The 17638-nt window shown below is 35.4% G+C and overlaps 1 protein-coding gene across 5 annotated transcripts in view; it reads left to right on the top strand.

The window, feature by feature from the left end:
- Positions 1-17638, top strand: part of IMMP1L (inner mitochondrial membrane peptidase subunit 1) — a 75080-nt gene that overhangs the window by 36329 nt on the left and 21113 nt on the right. For 3 of the 5 annotated variants that reach the window (XM_032639290.1, XM_032639289.1, XM_032639291.1), the window contains exons 3-6: positions 856-916; positions 11874-12007; positions 13530-13618; positions 17430-17556. In XM_032639290.1, coding sequence (XP_032495181.1) covers positions 907-916; positions 11874-12007; positions 13530-13618; positions 17430-17556 — 360 coding nt within the window. In that variant the 5' untranslated portion in view covers positions 856-906. The remainder of the gene's footprint in view (positions 1-855; positions 917-11873; positions 12008-13529; positions 13619-17429; positions 17557-17638) is intronic. The other 2 variants (XM_032639292.1, XM_032639293.1) reach the window with 1 other exon arrangement.

Below are 17638 nucleotides of genomic sequence, written 5' to 3'. Positions count from 1 at the left end.
CCATTATTACCTACATCCGACAAAGTGTTTTCTAACTTTATGTTATAGGAAGAAAAAATTTTAAAATCTATAATGTAGATATAGAACATTGAAATTAGACAACAACCTTGCTCCCTTATGCCAGTATTATGTGGAGTTTTACTATATATATATATATTTTTTTTTTTTTTTTTTTTTTTTTTTTTTGCGGTACGTGGGCCTCTCACTGCTGTGGCCTCTCCCGTTGCGGAGCAGAGGCTCCGGACGCGCAGGCTCAGCGGCCATGGCTCACGGGCCCAGCCACTCTGCGGCATGTGGGGCCTTCCCAGACGGGGGCACAAATCCGTGTCCCCTGCGTTGGCAGGCGGACTCTCAACCACTGTGCCACCAGGGAAGCCCGAGTTTTACTATATTTTAATCAGAATCTCTTAAAGGTTTTCTGGGGAGGATTATTGTACGTTTCCTTTCCTGTATTATGTGGCACAGTCACAATTTTAAATTTTCATTTCTGTTTTTCTAGCTTTTCTATTAGTTATGTGATAGAGTACATAGACTCTCCATTAAAGGAATTGGTTCTCTACATTAATAACTCAGTTTTTTATTGAAGTATAGTTAATTTACAATGTTGTGTTAGTTTTAAGTGTATAGCAAAGTGATTCAGTTATATATATATATACTTTTTCAGATTCTTTTCCATTATAGGTTATTACAAGATATTGAGTATAGTTATCTGTGCTGTACAGTAGGTTTTTGTTGTTTACCTATTTTATATATAGTAGTGTGTAAATGTTAATCCCAAACTCCTGATTTATCTAACTCAGTTTTTCAAAATGTAAATGTAATAGGGAATAAAAAGTAATAAATTCTGTTTCCTAGGTGGATTAAAATTCTATATGCCAAAGCTTTCCAACTTTTCTCACAGCACACATGGAATATGGTAAGTTATCTGGCACACAGTAATAAATGACTAGATGAGCAAGGCTGCTCAAGGGTAGAAGTGGCCATTGGCCACCTGGGAGCTTAGAGCAGTTCTCAAATTCTGTTTCAGAATCACCTGGAGAACTTGTTAAAACACAGACTGCTGAGCAACACTCCCATTCTGATTACATAAATCTTGAGTTTGGCCCAAGAATTTGCACTTCAAACAAATGCCTACTGATCTGGGGACCACACTTTGATAACTACTGGTTGAGTGTGTCGGTATTTTGATGTGGCTACCAGGTAGAATAATTCCACCCCTCACTCCAAGATATCCATGTTTTAATCTCTAGAACATGTGAATATGTTACCTTACATGGCAAAAAGGACTTTGCAGATGTGATTAAATTAAGGAATGTGAATGAGGAGATTATCATGGATTATCTGGGTGGGCTGTATTTAATCACAGCGGTTCTTAAGAGTGGAAGAAGATGGCAAAATAAAGCCAGAGAGTTAGAGGGAGATGTGACCAAGGAAGAATGGTCAGAGAAATGCAGTGCTGCTTACTTTGAAGTCGGAAGAAGGGGACCATGAGCCAAGGAATGTTTGTAGCTTCTAGAAGCTGGAAGAGGCAAGGAGATGGATTCTTCCCTAGAGCTTCCAGAAGGGAATGCAGCCCTGCCAAACCTTGATTTTTAGTTCAGTGAGACACATAGTGGACTTCTGACCTACACACTGTAAGATAATAAATTTGTGTTGTTTTAAACCACTAACTTTATGGTAATTCGTTACAGAAGCAATAGAATACTAATACATCTGTAACCAGTTCTCAGTTTACCAGCTTGCTTTATGCTGAGAGTTCTCAATCTCTGCTCTTGATCTCAGCTCATGAGATTGAGAAGATAAAAACCTGAATTAAGAGCTCCTTCATTTTTCTACCATCAAACTGACAAAACTATCAATGTTTGAACACAGCTTTTACAATTGTATACTTTAAGAGTGAATTTCATGGCATGTGAATTATATCTCAGTTTTGTTTTAAAAAAGGCCTTCCTGGGCTTCCCTGGTGGTGCAGTGGTTGAGAGTCTGCCTGCCGATGCAGGGGACACGGGTTCGTGACCCGGTCCGGGAAGATCCCACATGCCACGGAGTGGCTGGGCCCGTTAGCCATGGCCACTGAGCCTGCGCGTCCGGAGCCTGTGCTCCGCAACGGGAGAGGCCACAACAGTGAGAGGCCCGCGTACCGCAAAAATAAATAAATAAAAATTAAAAAGGCCTTCTCATTCCAACATTATAAAAAATATTGTGGGAGTTCTCATTGATGTATTCTTCCTATGAAAATTCAGAGTTTTTGTTTTGTTTTTCCTCAGCAGCCAGGTAGTGTGTGAACAGGTCACTTTAATCCTGTCAAGGGTGGGTTGTATTCTTTGTTAAGGCTGATCCCTTTCAGTTTTGCCCTCACTCTCAGTGGTAACCCTACTGCAGTCATAACCAGCATGGCCAGCCTTGGAAGGTCTTGAAGTCCAACCCCTGTCTCCCTCACATTGCGTGGTATTCCGTGGTTGCTAACATCTCTGTTTAGGTTTTTAGCCTTTTATTTGCTGCTTTCTACTGAGATTCTGGAGTCTCACTCTGCTCAGGTAGCAATTTAGGAGTTGGCTAGCACTTCGTGGCAAAATTGCATGCCGACTTATGGTTCTTACCTGCCTACAGTTTGACCCTCATGTGCCATCTACTTTGACGGCCATAATTCCAAGCTCTTTCTTAACCAAATGGAACTAACACTTTCTGCTAAAACTTTTATTTTCCTGTGCTGTAAATTGGCAAGTATTCTTGGAGAAAAGGCCAAGTGAATGTGTTTACCTTATGTTCTTCCCTTCTTTCATATATACTTGCCCCTCAAGGCTTGCCTATATTGCTGCCTAATGCCTTTAAACAGCTATTTTGTTTATCCAGATTTTGCAACCAAGAAGTTATTCTGGTATAAGTACTCTGTCAAAACTGGCATTGAAGTCTTCCTCTTGCCTTCTTTATGTCAGTGTTCATGCATCTCTCTATTTCCCTCTCCTCTTCTCCCTCACTTATCAGTAGTCTCTCTTCATCTCCCTGTGGGATTGTTACCATTGGCTCTCAAGCATATGCTACTGTGTTTCTATGTTTTAAAAAACTTGCTGAATACCACATTCTTCCTATTACTCTACTGCTGTGGTTCTCAACTGAGGGCCTTTTTACATCCTGGGGACATGTGGCAATGTCTGGAGACATTTTAGTTTGTCACAACTAGGGAAGGGGTCCTCCTGGCATTTGGAGGCCAGGGATGCTGCCAAAATCCTACAATGTAAAAGATAGCTGCCCACAACAAAGAATTGTCTGGCTCCAAATGTCAGTACTGCTGACGATGAAAAACCCTGCACTACTGTTTAGCTTGCCTTCATAGCCAAACTTTTCCAAAGACTTGACTGTATATGTTGTCTCCATTTCCATGTCTCCCTTTCATACTTTCTTTAACGTTTTAATTTTTCTCAGGTAATGCTCAGGTGATTTTTCAAGGTCAAATAGTGCTACAAAGCTTATAAAGAGAACAGCAGTGTTCTCTTAGCACCCCTGTACTTAGTTATAAGTACACCTTACTGTACTTAGTTATATAGTTTTGGCCAGTTAGGTGTTGATGGAACAAAGATTTTTTTTTTTTGGCTAAAAAGACAAAAAGATGGGCTTCCCTGGTGGCGCAGTGGTTGAGAATCCGCCTACCAATGCAGGGGACACGTGTTTGAACCCTGGTAGGGAAAATCCCACATGCCGCGGAGCAACTAAGCCCATGTGCCACAACTACTGAGCCTGTGCTCTAGAGCCTGTGAGCCACAACTACTGAAGCCCTTGCGCCACAACTACTGAAGCCCATGTGCCTAGAGCCCATGCTCTGCAGCAAGAGAAGCCACCTCAATGGGAAGCCAGCGCACCTCAACGAAGAGTAGCGCCCGCTAGCCACACTAGAGAAAGCCCATGCACAGCAATGAAGACCCAATGCAGCCAAAAATAAATTTATTTAAAAAAAAAAGTTAATCAGGATACTCTATACTTTTTCTTTCTTCCTGCCTGTAACTTGGATATAGCAACTAGTGTTAATAGAAAATAAATCCCTTACTTTGCTGTTATTCTAGTTTTCTCTTGTTTGTAGTAGAATATAGTCCTAAGATAGTAATTTTTTTTAAGACTTCCCACGTATGAAACTTCCTTTAAGTTCCAGAGCGCCAGTCTCTAACATGTCCAGTTGGATATCTCACAAATACATCAATTTCAACATGACCAAAATCAGACCCTTCCTTTTCTATCCCAGTGTGTGTGTTGAGAGGAACCTTGTAAATAGACTTCCATTTACCCAGTTACTCAGTCCAGAAACTTGAGGGTCATCCTGATTCTTTCCTTTTCCTTGCCGTTTATTTTGCTGCCAGAGTTTCTCAAATCTGTCCATTTTTCTCCATCTCCATTGCCACTTCTGTAGTTGGTCCAGCCTAACTACCCTCCCAGCATTTCTAATCTTGCACCCATTCCAGTCCTTTTCTCTACATAACAGTGAGAGTGATCTTAAATTCTAAATCAGATCATGTTGCTCTCCTGCTTAAATCCTTCAGTGGCTTCCCATTAGTCTTAGAATTAAATCCAAAGTTCTACAAGACTTGAATAAGTTTTCCTCTTTCTCTAGTCTCATTTAATGTCCTTCACACAGTGCTCCAGTCTTCTTTTAATTCCTTAAGCACATGCTTTCTGTTTCATCTGCTTTTAATGTTCTTTCCACAATTTCCATAGTTATTTCATCTTTCAGGACCTAACTTCAATGGTATTTTCTTAGAGAAATCTTTCCTGATTCATCCTTAAGAAAAATATGTCCCACCAATAATTCTGTATCACTTTACCCTATTTTTTCCTTTATGTAAATTATTTAATATATTTACATGTTTGTCTACTTTGTATGTGTGTGTGACATCTGACCCAATAATCTATAAACTCTATAAGGGCAGGCATCGTGTTCATTATTGTATTTCCAGGGCTGAACACAGTATTTGGCATATAGTAGAAGCTCAATAAATATTGGTTGAATGATTGAATGATCTAATGACTATGAGGACACCCCTTTTCCTCCAAGTGTTTCTTCTTTTAAAAATTCTATTATAGAGTTGAAAAAAATGTTATACACATTCATATACACTCCATCTGGATTTACAGTGAACATCTTGCCATATTATCTTTCTCTATTCCTCCATATATATATATACACACACATATATATGTGTATGTATATATTTGTATATGCGTGTGTATAAATTTATCTACATATGTCTATCTATATTATTAGTAGCAGAAGTAAACCATGTGAAAGAAAGTTACAGTTACATTCATCTTTAAATCAGTGTTTTTCTCCTGTGAACAAGATCATTCTGCATAGTCATGATATTGTTAAATATAACATTGAAACGATGATGTGTTTTGATTTACAGGCTATGTTCAAATTTCCCATAATATCTTTTATTGCTTTTCTTTTTCTTTTGCTTCAGGATCCAGTTAAGGGTTTCATATTGTATTTGGTTGTCATGTCCTTATATTTTTTTTTTTTTTTTTTTTTTTTTTTTGCGGTACGCGGGCCTCTCACTGTTGTGGCCTCTGCCGTTGCGGAGCACAGGCTCCGGATGCGCAGGCTCAGCGGCCATGGCCCACGGGCCCAGCCGCTCCGCGGCACGTGGGATCTTCCCAGACCGGGGCACGAACCCGTGTCCCCTGCATCGGCAGGTGGACTCTCAACCACTGCGCCACCAGGGAAGCCCATGTCCTTATATTTTAAATTATTCTTATAATTTAAAATAATATTCTTATTATTTTATTAAATTTATATTTTAAGTGTTCAAGTTGTTTATGGATTATGATACAGATGTGTCTGATTGTTCATAATTAGATTTAGGTTATGCACTTCTGGCAAGAATAGTACAAAGATGTTGATGTACTGTATGTCACTGCATCATGTCAGGAAGCTACATATCAGTTTTTACCATTATTTATGCAGCTAAATTTGATCACATAGTTAATATGTACTTGATTTCTTCATGTAAAGGTAATATTTACTTGATCTCTTCATGTAAAGGTATTCTGTTCCCTTTGTAAATAATAAACTATTTACTTTAATACTTTGCATATGTCCTGTTTACCAACAATCTTTTACCCAGTATTTTTTTAAATTGAACTACAGTCGATTTACAGTGTTGTGTTAGTTTCCTGTGTATAGAAAAGTGGTTCAGTTTATCTATCTATCTATCTCTTCTTTTTCAGATTCTTTTTCATTATGGTTTATTACAGGATATTGAATATAGTTCCCTGTGCTATACAGTAGGACCTTGTTATTTATCTATTTTACATAAAGTAGTGTGCGTCTGTTAATCCAAAGCTCCTAATTTATCCTTCCCCTTGCCTTTCCCTTTTGGTAACCATAAGTTTGTTTCTATATCTGTGAGTCTATTTCTGTTTTGTAAATAAGTTCATTTGTATCATTTTTTTAGATTCCACATATAAGTGGTATCATATGTTATTTGTCTTTCTCTTTCTGACTTTATTTAGTATGATAATCTCTGGGTCCATCCATGTTGCTGCAAATGGCAATATTTCATTCTTTTTTGTGGCTGAGTAATAGTCCATTGTGTATATATATATATATATATATATATATATATATATATATATACATAGATATATATATGTACCACATCTTATTTATCCATTCATCTGTTGATGGACACTTAGGTTGTTTCCATGTCTTGGCTGTTGTAAATAGTGCTGCTGTGAACATCGGGGTGCATGTATCTTTTTGAATTAGAGTTTTCTCTGGATATATGCCTAGGAGTGGGATTGCAGGATCATATGGTAACTCTATTTTTAGTTTTTTAAGGAACCTCCATACTATTCTCCATTGTAGCTGCACCAATTTACATTTACACCAACAGTGTAAAAGGGTTCCCTTTTCTCCACACCCTCTCCAGCATTTATTATTTGTAGACTTTTTGATGAGGGCCATTCTGACCCGTGTGAGGTTATATATTATTGTAGTTTTGATTTGCATTTCTCTAATAATTAGCGATATTGAGCATCTTTTCATGTGCCTGTTGTATGTCTTCTTTGGAGAAATGTCTATTAATGTGTTTGGCCCATTTTTTGATTGGGTTGTTTGTTTTCTGTATTGAGCTGTATGATCTGTTTGTATATTTTGGAAATTAAGCCCTGTTGGTCACATTGTTTGCAAATAATTTCTCCCATTCTGTAGGTTGTCTTTTCATTTTGTTTATGGTTTTCTTTGCTGTGCAAAGCTTCAAGTTTCATTAGGTCCCATTTTTTTATTTTTGCTTTCATTTCCCTTACTCTAGGAGACAGATTCAAAAATTATTGCTGCAATTTATGTCAAAGAGTGTTCTGCCTATGTTTTCCTCTGGGAGTTTTATAGTATCTGGTCTTACATTTAGGTCTTTAATCCATTTTGAGTTTGTTTTTGTGTATGGTGTTAGAGAGTGTTCTAATTTCATTCTTTTACATGCTGTCCAGTTTTCCCAATACCACTTATTGAAGAGACTGTCTTTTTTCCATTGTATATTCTTGCCTCTTTGTTGAAGATTAATTGACCGTAGGTGTGTGGGCTTATTTCTGGGCTCTCTATTTCATTGATCCGTATGTCTGTTTTTGTGCCAATACCATGCTGTTTTGATTACTGTAGCTTTGTAGTATTGTCTGAAGTCTGGGAGGGTTATGCCTCCAGCTTTGTTCTTTTTCCTCAGGATTGCTTTGGCAGTTCTGGGTCTTTTGTGGTTCCATATAAATTTTAGCATTATTTGTTCTAGTTCTTTGAAAAATGTCATGGGTAATTTGATAGGGATAACATTAAATCTGTAAATTGCTTTGGGTAGTATGGCCATTTTAATAATGTTAATTCTTCTAATCCAAGAACATCATCTGGTAATTTTAAACATCTATTAATGGCCCTTGCCTGAGTGAATTATTACATTGGTAATAATTTCATTATTCCCTCTATATATATATATTAGCTGCCATTTTTTTGATAAAGAACTTTCCTTGTCCCCAACACATACTTCTATTTAAAAAAATGTCCTCAGTCAATTTCATTTTTATTCTAATATATTATTTATTACTGTTATTATTTTTTTTTAAATCTCAAATTTGGCCAATGGGAAACCCCTCAAAGTGGCTCCTCTGCCTTTGGAGACAATGACCTTTTGTCCAAAGACATAGCCAGCCTGAGAAGACTCTAGAGGGAGGGAGCCAGGAAAATACATAACCGTTCCTTCCTCTGACGTCCTGCTGGAAGTCGAAGCTTGACTGAAGTGCCTTGATGTAGTTCATATAGGTCAGTTTTCCAAGTGCAGAGAGCAGTATGGAGAAAGGTAGAGAGTGAGTCCAGAGGGACAAACAAGATATCTGGCAAATGTATGCATATATAGAGTCATGGACCCCTTGAAATCACTATGTAAACCAGAGGTTTGAAACCTCTGTGTTATTTAATCCCTTTTGCTAGTAGATCTACTGAGTGCTAGCAGTGTATGTGGTTTATTTATGTCTTATATGAATGTTACTTTCTACTCTGAGATTTCTCTTAAAAAAAAATTCATCAGCTCTTATTCTCAATTTCAGTATTTCTCAACAGTGCTCCTCATTGCACTTTTAAATATAAGACCAAGTAGTCTTGATCCTCAGAGTCCTCTATAAATAGCTCCATTGCTCTTTTCATCTAGGAGATTAAGATCCAAAATAGTTTCAGACACTTCAGACACCATTCTGTTGCTAATATCTCTAGGGAAGAAACAATGTCTGTTAACTTCTTTCTTCTGATCACTCATCTGTTTTATTATTTTATGAGACAGTTTCATCACAAACATTGTATTTGGGATTGAGCATTTACTGAGTAATAAAAAAAAGGCTTTATGGCCCCAATTACTTCTGAATGGGAGTTAATTACAGGGCCTCTCAGTGAATCAGAACCATTGTATTGTTATAGCATCTTTGTATTTTTTTAGTATGTTTTTTAGCCAAATGCATAATCTATTGCATAATCCAAATTATTTAAATTTTGGTAGATTGCTATTGATTTCCCCTCTAAATTTCACCTTTTATCTGTGTTAACAATATCTTCTTGCTGAGTGCCACATGTTTCTTCTTGTTTGATAATATATTCCCTCTCTAACATCAGGTAAGCTCATTTCTATTTTAGTTTTTAAATGTAATATTCATTTCACTACTTTTTAGGATTTGTTTTCATAGATCACATTTTCAAAGCTAAGCTTTCGGACTTAACCCCTACTTTTTTCCCTAGTTTTATAGTGGGAGCAAAGTAGTGTTTACACAACCTAATTAACTTTACAAATAATGTTCTATTATTGTTACTCCTCTTCAGTCTTTTCTGAATTAATTGAACCTCAGTTATGAAGTGTTTTTAAATATCACTTCTTATTTATTAAATTCTAAATATCAGTATTTTTTAAAGTGCATCAGTTATTACTGTAAGCCAGATTCCTAAGATGGAATATTTCATATTACTTAAAAGATTTAATGAGAACACTTTTTAATATGTTACTGAGAGTTTTTTTCTTTCTTCAGTGAGTATGACATTAACATGTCTCCTCATTGACCAAAAATCTTAGTGGTCTTCTGATAATCATTTTGAACCTTATAACCATTTTTATCATACTAAAGATGTTGAAATTATAGGAGATTTGGGTTCAATATTTATTCATTAATTCATTCAGGCAAGCATTCTTTGGTAGGCCCTAAGGACCCAAAGATGAATACTGCACAGTCACTGCCCACAGACATATAAGCAAATATAGTATGTAATAAGGGAAAAGATATGAATAATACAGTGTGGTAAGTATTATAATCAGTGTATGCTTAAGGTAGGTGAGTGACACAAAGCATAAGTAACATTTCTTGGGGTGCTGCCAGAGAAGACTTGTTAGGGGAGAAGACATAATAAATGTTTAATAGGTGAATAAACACTAATAAGTAATAAAACACTAATAAAGGATATAGTTCTATGCTGTGGGCTCTAAAATTCTATTATTGGGAATTCCCTGGCGGTCCAGTGGTTAGGACTCCGCACTTTCACTGCCGAGGGCCTGGGTTCAATCCCTGGTTGGGGAACTAAGATTCTGCAAGCCATGTGGTGCAGCCAAAAAAAAAAAAAATTCTATTATTTTATTTAAACATAAGTTAGGGAGAAACTTAGACACTTGAAAATGCAACTAATGTTATGAGGTTATACAGCACATGCTGATTGCCAAGTGAATGATACAGTAACTAGAATTTATTGATATATTCTGCTACACAGACTATATATCTGATTATATGTAATCCTCACTAACTCTCTGAGATAGGTACTGATACTAAGGCCATTTTACAGGGAAAGGCACTTGAGGTTTACAGAGGTAAAATAACCTCCTAAGATCACACAGCTAAAATATGGTGGAGCCAGGATACCTGCTCAAGACAAGATCAGCTTTAGAAACCGTGTTCTTAATCATTAAAAAATGAACATAAGGAACCATAGGAACCCAGAGGAGAAGGAAAAACTTGCCTGTTGAGAGCATTTGGAGAAGAGTTAAAAATTAGATACATGATGGGTATCATGATGGGTATATTCCAGGCATGGGTATTGGCATACATAAGTGTTGGTTGGGCAGTATACCGTAAGTAAACTGGACCAGTATGATGGAGTAGTTCATTCATGTAGGAGCATCAGGGAAGATCAGGTTGGAATCTGAGGATGGAATGGGAACCATCTGTCAAAGATCCTGAAAATGAGTAATCTGTACTTGATCTGATAGAGAGCCATTGAGGTTATGGGAGCAAGGGAGTAATATGGAAGTCACTGTAACATAATTGTTAAGTTATTGAGTATCATTTTCAGATTTTGTGATCTTTAGCATGCAAGTTTACTACTCTTAGGTTCCTTTGTCTTATCTATAAAATGATAATGGTAATACTATCTATCTCACAGAGATTAATTTGTAAAACCTGACATATCCAAGCATTGAGCAAATGTTACATATTATTATTATTGTTGATGTGTTTTAGTAAATTTAATCTGAGAACAGTGCATAGCAGTCTAGGCCTAAGCATTAGGCCGTTAGTTGAGAAATGCTTGAAACATAGTTTTAGCAGGTAAATGGAAAGGAAGGGACAAATACTAGGACTGTTTTAGATGAGTAATATCAGTATGTTAAGGTATATAGCTTTCTAAAAATACATGTTTCTTTCTGCTGTTTCATAATATTCATGTGTTCATTGTTATATCAATAGTTAATAACTGAAAACTGAATGTAACTTTATAATTTACAAAGCCACTTTGACATGTTATTGAATTTGATTCTCAGAACCATTCTGTGAGATACTATTATTTCCATTTTATTAAGGCTCAGAGAGGTTAAGTGATTCATTGAAGATCATGCAAATTAATAAGGGAAGCAGTTTAAAACTTGCGTTTTCATACACCTATTCTAGTGCTTTCCCCTTTATTCCTATATTATGTTATGACGAGAACTGATGTACTATAGCAGGTAACAGTATGAAAAACTATTATTAGTATTTGAAAGAGCTAATTTCATTTCTTAGACATCTGCCTTAATACCAAGAAATAACCAAGGCATGAAAGGAGAGAGACAAGTTCAGAGTCTACTAGTTACCTAATTCATATATAAACCCAGTGATATTTGAATATAATCTCTGTTTAGAAGATCACAATATTAAGTGGCTATAATTTGCCATTTTAATAAACCTTCGGCAAAAATGAAAATAAACTCTTGATTTTCTGCACCAAACCATATTAGGCATTTAATACACTCTGGGTGATTGTAAAATATTTTACAATAGAGCTATTTCTTAAGTGTTTTTAAATAGTATTGATCATGAAACTTTTTGAAATTTACCATCAGGCCAATGGTGGCAGAGTCTACATAGAACTATGCTTCGTGGTGTTCTGGGAAAAACCTTTCGGCTTGTTGGCTATACTATTCAGTATGGCTGTATAGCTCATTGTGCTTTTGAATACGTTGGTGGTGTTGTCATGGTAAGTTTTTACATTCAAGAAAATAATCATTTAAAATATGTTTTTTTTTAATTGAAGGAAGAGAGTGTTTGAATTGGCACTGATATAAAATATAAGAACTGTAACTTTAAATATGGTCCTGCATTGTTTCTTACAGGGGCACAAAGGCCCTATTAATCTAATAATACTAGTTTTTACCATTTATTGAATGCTACTTACTGTGTTCCAGGATGTGTTTGATGTTTTACATTTATTAACTCATTTAATCTTTTACACTATGAGATACTTACTAGAAATCTGTTATACACATGAGGAAACTGAGGCTCAGAAAGCTTAAGTAACTTTCTGCAGGTCCCACAATTCCAAGTAGACTTGGAATTTCAGCACAGATTTCTCTGATTTTCAAAACCCCTACTTTTAACCACTGTGAAGAGTATCAATAACTGTCCTGAAAATAAATGATTATTCTGCCTTGTGTCAACATTAAAATGTTAAGGCTGTCCTCCTACCAATGCATTTTCTTAATATTGCATCATAAATCTATCGACCATGACAATACTAACCTTTTGTCATATAAATGAAAGAATAGATTGATTGTTCAGTCAGTACGTTTTGCTGTTGGTGTTGCTATTTTTATCAGGTTTACCCTAAGATATTCACAGTCATATAATCTCAAGTTGAGCTGGAGTAGTGCAAATAAATATATTTAACTGAAACTCCCCTCTTTGATTTTTTTAAATTTACATTGGTATTTCCAGTAGGCTACAGAGTTAGCAAAAAACTTGCATTGTGGTCTTTGTTTTTTCTGCCCAAGTAGGAAGTTTTGAGTAAAAAGTTTTATTTACATGTAAGTGGAGTGAATGGAGACTGTTGTGTTTAGATTTTTCAAGTTGCAATGATCATTTATTACAGTTTTGAGATATATATGAAGATAATTGTTTTACCTACTAATATGAAAATCTTTAAAGTACATCTCATTATGCCAATATTTTTCAATAGAAAATATAAGTTGCAGCCCCATCAAATGAGTAAGCTGTTCTCTTGGAAGAAAAGGAAAGGCATCAACTCATTGAGAATAGTATGATACCACTTGGTAAATAACTGTCATGGGCACTGGATGATAGCTGACAGTAGCAAGAAAAAAAAAATCATTAATTTATTCATTCAACAAGTATATATTGAGTATCAACCTTATGCCAAGCACTGTTCTTGACCTTGGTTACACAATTGGGAACATGAGAGACAAAGTCCCTGCCCTCATGATGCTTAAATTTTACAAGATGGCCAAAATTTGGAAACATAGATAATGTTATTTTATTTCTCTATTATAATATTAACAAACCATTTAAAATATATTTTGCCTGTTTTTCCAGACTTGCTGGCTACTCTGTAGAGTTGAACTTATCTTGGAGCTTCCAGCTTATTATGAATCATCCTCCAAGCTTGAAGAACATTTGCTTGATTTTCTTTCTTTTAAACCTGCTCAGATGATTTATATTTTAAAAGGTTTTCAACTTAAATTTAAAAATTGCCTTTCTTTCAGTGTTCTGGACCATCAATGGAGCCTACAATTCAAAATTCAGATATTGTTTTTGCAGAAAATCTTAGTCGACATTTTTATGGTATCCAAAGGTAAATTCTGCCACAGGTATACTAAATTGATGGTGAAAACACACATACACATTGTGTCTTTTCTGCAGTTTCTTAACTTTAGCTTTAAAAACTCTTTTGTAAATAACCAAATTAATGACCAACTGGATGAAATTTTGGCTCAAATTTTTTCTCTCAGTTTGAGAAATTTTAATAGTTTCTTTAAACATGCAGTTCCTTGTATCATTGTGCAAAGTAGATAGCAGTCCCTTTTATAATGTGCATTCAAGCCTTCTTTACTTTTTTTTTTGCGGCAGGGGTTGGGGGGTGGGTTTGTCCTAGAATGTTTTGAATAAAGAACCAGGGACTTAGGAGCTACATTACATATCCAAATCAGTGATTTGATTTTTTAATTTTTAAAATAATCCTGCATTTCTATTGATGACTGTCTTATTCTCTATAGTCTATGATGAGCAGTCAGTGATTTTTAGACTATAGCACTGTATATAGCTGGGAGCCAGGAATCTTATCTATTATAAGTCTCCTGATTAATTATATTAAGTTAAAAAACTCCTTGGGAAATATTGTTTGCCACTACATCTTTTAAAATCCTACTCTAAATGGTGTTTCCAATCCTTGAGATACTGTTTATTCTACTTAACTCCCTGATTATTATTCCTTCTGAATGGATGTGAAGTATTAGTAATTTAGTGTATTTTCTAAAGGACACCCCTTTGATTCCCTAAAATTTGGGGTCCATTAGTTTTTCATAATTCTGAAAAAATAGATCTGTATCACATTTCATCTTCATAAAATACAAATTTTACTCACTTGAGCTGGTATTTAGCTTATAACATAAGTAGGTTTAGGCATTCCTCTTTCGTTATTGTCCTTTTTTATAGTCTACTTCACATTACTGAAAAATCACCAAGAATAGTGTAAAACTGTTCTTTGTGTTTACTCGTTCTTCCACTATCTTAGATTCTGTAGATAGAAACTCTCTCTTGCTCAAGCTGTATGGTCTAGCATGGTCTGTGGGTAATTCCTCAGATCTTTTATCCGTAACAACTTCAAGATAATACCTAATTGATAGATATGGGGTTATAAAATAAAACTTATATAACAGGTTATGTTCTAGCTTCCTTTTCTTTTTAACTTGTATCAAAATAACTTATTACAGTCTTTGGATTAACTGGAGACCTAGCTTTGCTGCAACATGAAGACAAGCTTCTGTTTTCCATGCTAATCACATGATTTCACTCTCATAGTCCTTGAGCATCCTTAACAAGGAGCTGGACTCATTGGCTAAATAGTGGTTGAATGAACAGCTCAATATTGTCTTTTTTTTTTTTTTGGATAGATACTCTTTGCATTCAGATGGTAATGTAAATAACTATATTTAGTAAATTAATTAAGATTCTTTAGAGGTTTTATTTTGTATTCTGCTCCTTCAGGGGGCCCATTAGATGGAAGGACAGTTCAAACTTTGGCATTTATAGGAGACATACCAAAGTAACTTTTACAGCCAAGGTAGTCAGTTGGTAACTCCTACTTTAAAAACATTACTGTCCTGAGTATTTTTTTCTTTTATCTGTAGCACAGAACTCTTGAGATTTCAGGGGAATCTCTGACCCCTGGCAAGAGATCCTCTTGTTAGCTGTTTCTAAAGATAGAGTAGCCATTCATTTAGAGAAAATGAAAGTATGCATATCTGGTATCTAAAGGACATAGATTTTTCAGTCCAATGGACCGAACACTCATACTTGAGACAACCATAGTCTCTTATTACTACTTATTCTTTCAACAAATAGTTAATGAGCACCTCACTTATAAGATGTGCTGTACCTGATAGAGAATGTTAGGCTTAGCAAGATACTAACCCTTGTTTTCAAAAGCTTACAATCTAGGAGGGGATAATAAGGATGTTTATAAATGATACAGGAAAATTTCAGTCTTAGTTCTATTAAGTTTCTTTTAAAATCCTATTTGAAAGAGTTGAGAGTCCAAGGTTATATATTTTGATTTAAGCTCTGTGCCTATAATATCTGGTTAGACCACCAGAAATACAGTATACAGTAATGATGCTTTCTATTAAAACACCTTGACTGAATTATGATTTTTACATTGCCATTCAAGTGCAGAGTTTGTTTTGAGGATCATATTGATTATTTTGTCAAAACACTTAAGCTGAGGGCTTCCCTGGTGGTGCAGTGGTTGAGAGTCAGCCTGCCGATGCAGGGGACACGGGTTCGTGCCCCGGTCCGGGAAGATCCCACATGCCGCGGAGCGGCTGGGCCCGTGAGCCATGGCTGCTGAGCCTGCGTGTCCGGAGCCTGTGCTCCACAATGGGAGAGGCCACAACAGTGAGAGGCCCGCATACCGCAAAAAACAAACAAACAAAACACTTAAGCTGAATAAAACTCCCATGGAAAACATTTCTTTCCCCAAAGCTAGCCAAAATCAACTTTGTTAGTATGTTACATAGGTTACAATATTTGCAAACTTATTCATCTGAACAGTTCCATTGACATGGTTCCAGTTGGTTGGAAAGAGATACTTTATAACATTTTCAAACAAGTGTAAGCCTTATATTGCACTCCAAATTATAGAATTTAGTGTTTTAATAGCATTCAACTCTTATCAAGAATAACCTCAAGAAATGACTGTTCTGAATACTGTTGCTTTATTTTCTGTAAAAGTTCTGATGAAGATGGTATCTTTACTTTCCTTACATAGGTATCCTTCTTGTATATTCCTCTTTAACTTAGTTGTTAAGGAAAATTTTGTCATACCTCCCAAACTAAACTTTATTTTATTAGGTAATGATTGCCATGTAATTAATCATAATTTATTTTTTGACCTGACTACCAAAAGTTTTGAACTCATTGTAATACTTATATATAGCAATAACTAGGTTTCTGATTTAACCATCATCTTCCTTTTATTTTTGTGACTTTTGATATTGTTTTGATATATGCATCTTTTATTACAAGCAACATCAAATTATTTCCTGAACCTGGTACAGATAATAAGTAAATATATTAAATCCTTTCGATTGTGAGCAACAGAATTCACTTATTGCTCATTTCATGCAGAAAGAGCATTGTATTCTCTTTGGTTGAGGCATTAGTCATATTTTTTTATCTCCTTCTTCCTTTCCAATTTTCGATATCTTCTTAGTCTTCTAATACATGTAGATTGTTATTTCTTCCATGAATCCTGTCTTCCATATGTAATCATATCCATATTGGTTCTATATGTTTGATTTGCCAGTTTATTTTTTGTAATATATGTTTGGGTAGCTTTTAGCATTTTATTTGGCTGAGTCTTCTGATATTTTTTCTCAAATATATGTCTTTTTTGACTGTACTGTAAACTATCCAGGTTATATAATTTATATGCTGCAATTCCTCAGTTCTTTAAGCTCTAGGGAAACAGATGATGTTTCTACCTTTTTATGTGCTCTAGAGTCAATCAGTGCTACTGCTGGGCAGTCAAATTTGCTTGGTTAATTTGGTGGTATTTACACGGAATTGTTTTTTCATAGTTTTGGTTCTAAAATTTGGACACAGAAGTAACACTGAGTGGGTATAGTGCAAGAAGATAATTCTCATGGAATTATCAGAAATTTTAGAATCTTCTAATAGCTTTTCCATCACTCTCATTGTTAGATTCTGACCCATAAAGTTAGTCACAAAGGTTCTCAAAGCTGGTAAATGTATGGGAGGGTCAGTATTATCAGAGGAAAAAGGTGTGGCTTTGTTTAAGTTGCTTTATAAAAGTATTGTAGCAGTGCCATGCATGTGTTTTTGCTAATAATAACACTGACATTTCTTTGACTTTTTCCCCTCAGAGGTGACATTGTGATTGCAAAAAGCCCAAGTGATCCAAAATCAAATATTTGTAAAAGAGTAATTGGTTTGGAAGGAGACAAAATTCTCAGCAGTAGTCCATCAGTTTTCTTTAAAAGCCATAGTTATGTAAGTAACATTTCAATTATGTTATTCATTGGTATCATAGTTGATTAACATTAACTGAACACACTGACAAATGATTATAACT

Source organism: Phocoena sinus, chromosome 8 (assembly GCF_008692025.1).
Source record: "Phocoena sinus isolate mPhoSin1 chromosome 8, mPhoSin1.pri, whole genome shotgun sequence".
NCBI classification, from domain to species: domain Eukaryota; kingdom Metazoa; phylum Chordata; class Mammalia; order Artiodactyla; family Phocoenidae; genus Phocoena; species Phocoena sinus.
This window is presented reverse-complemented; position numbering and strand designations above follow the sequence as displayed.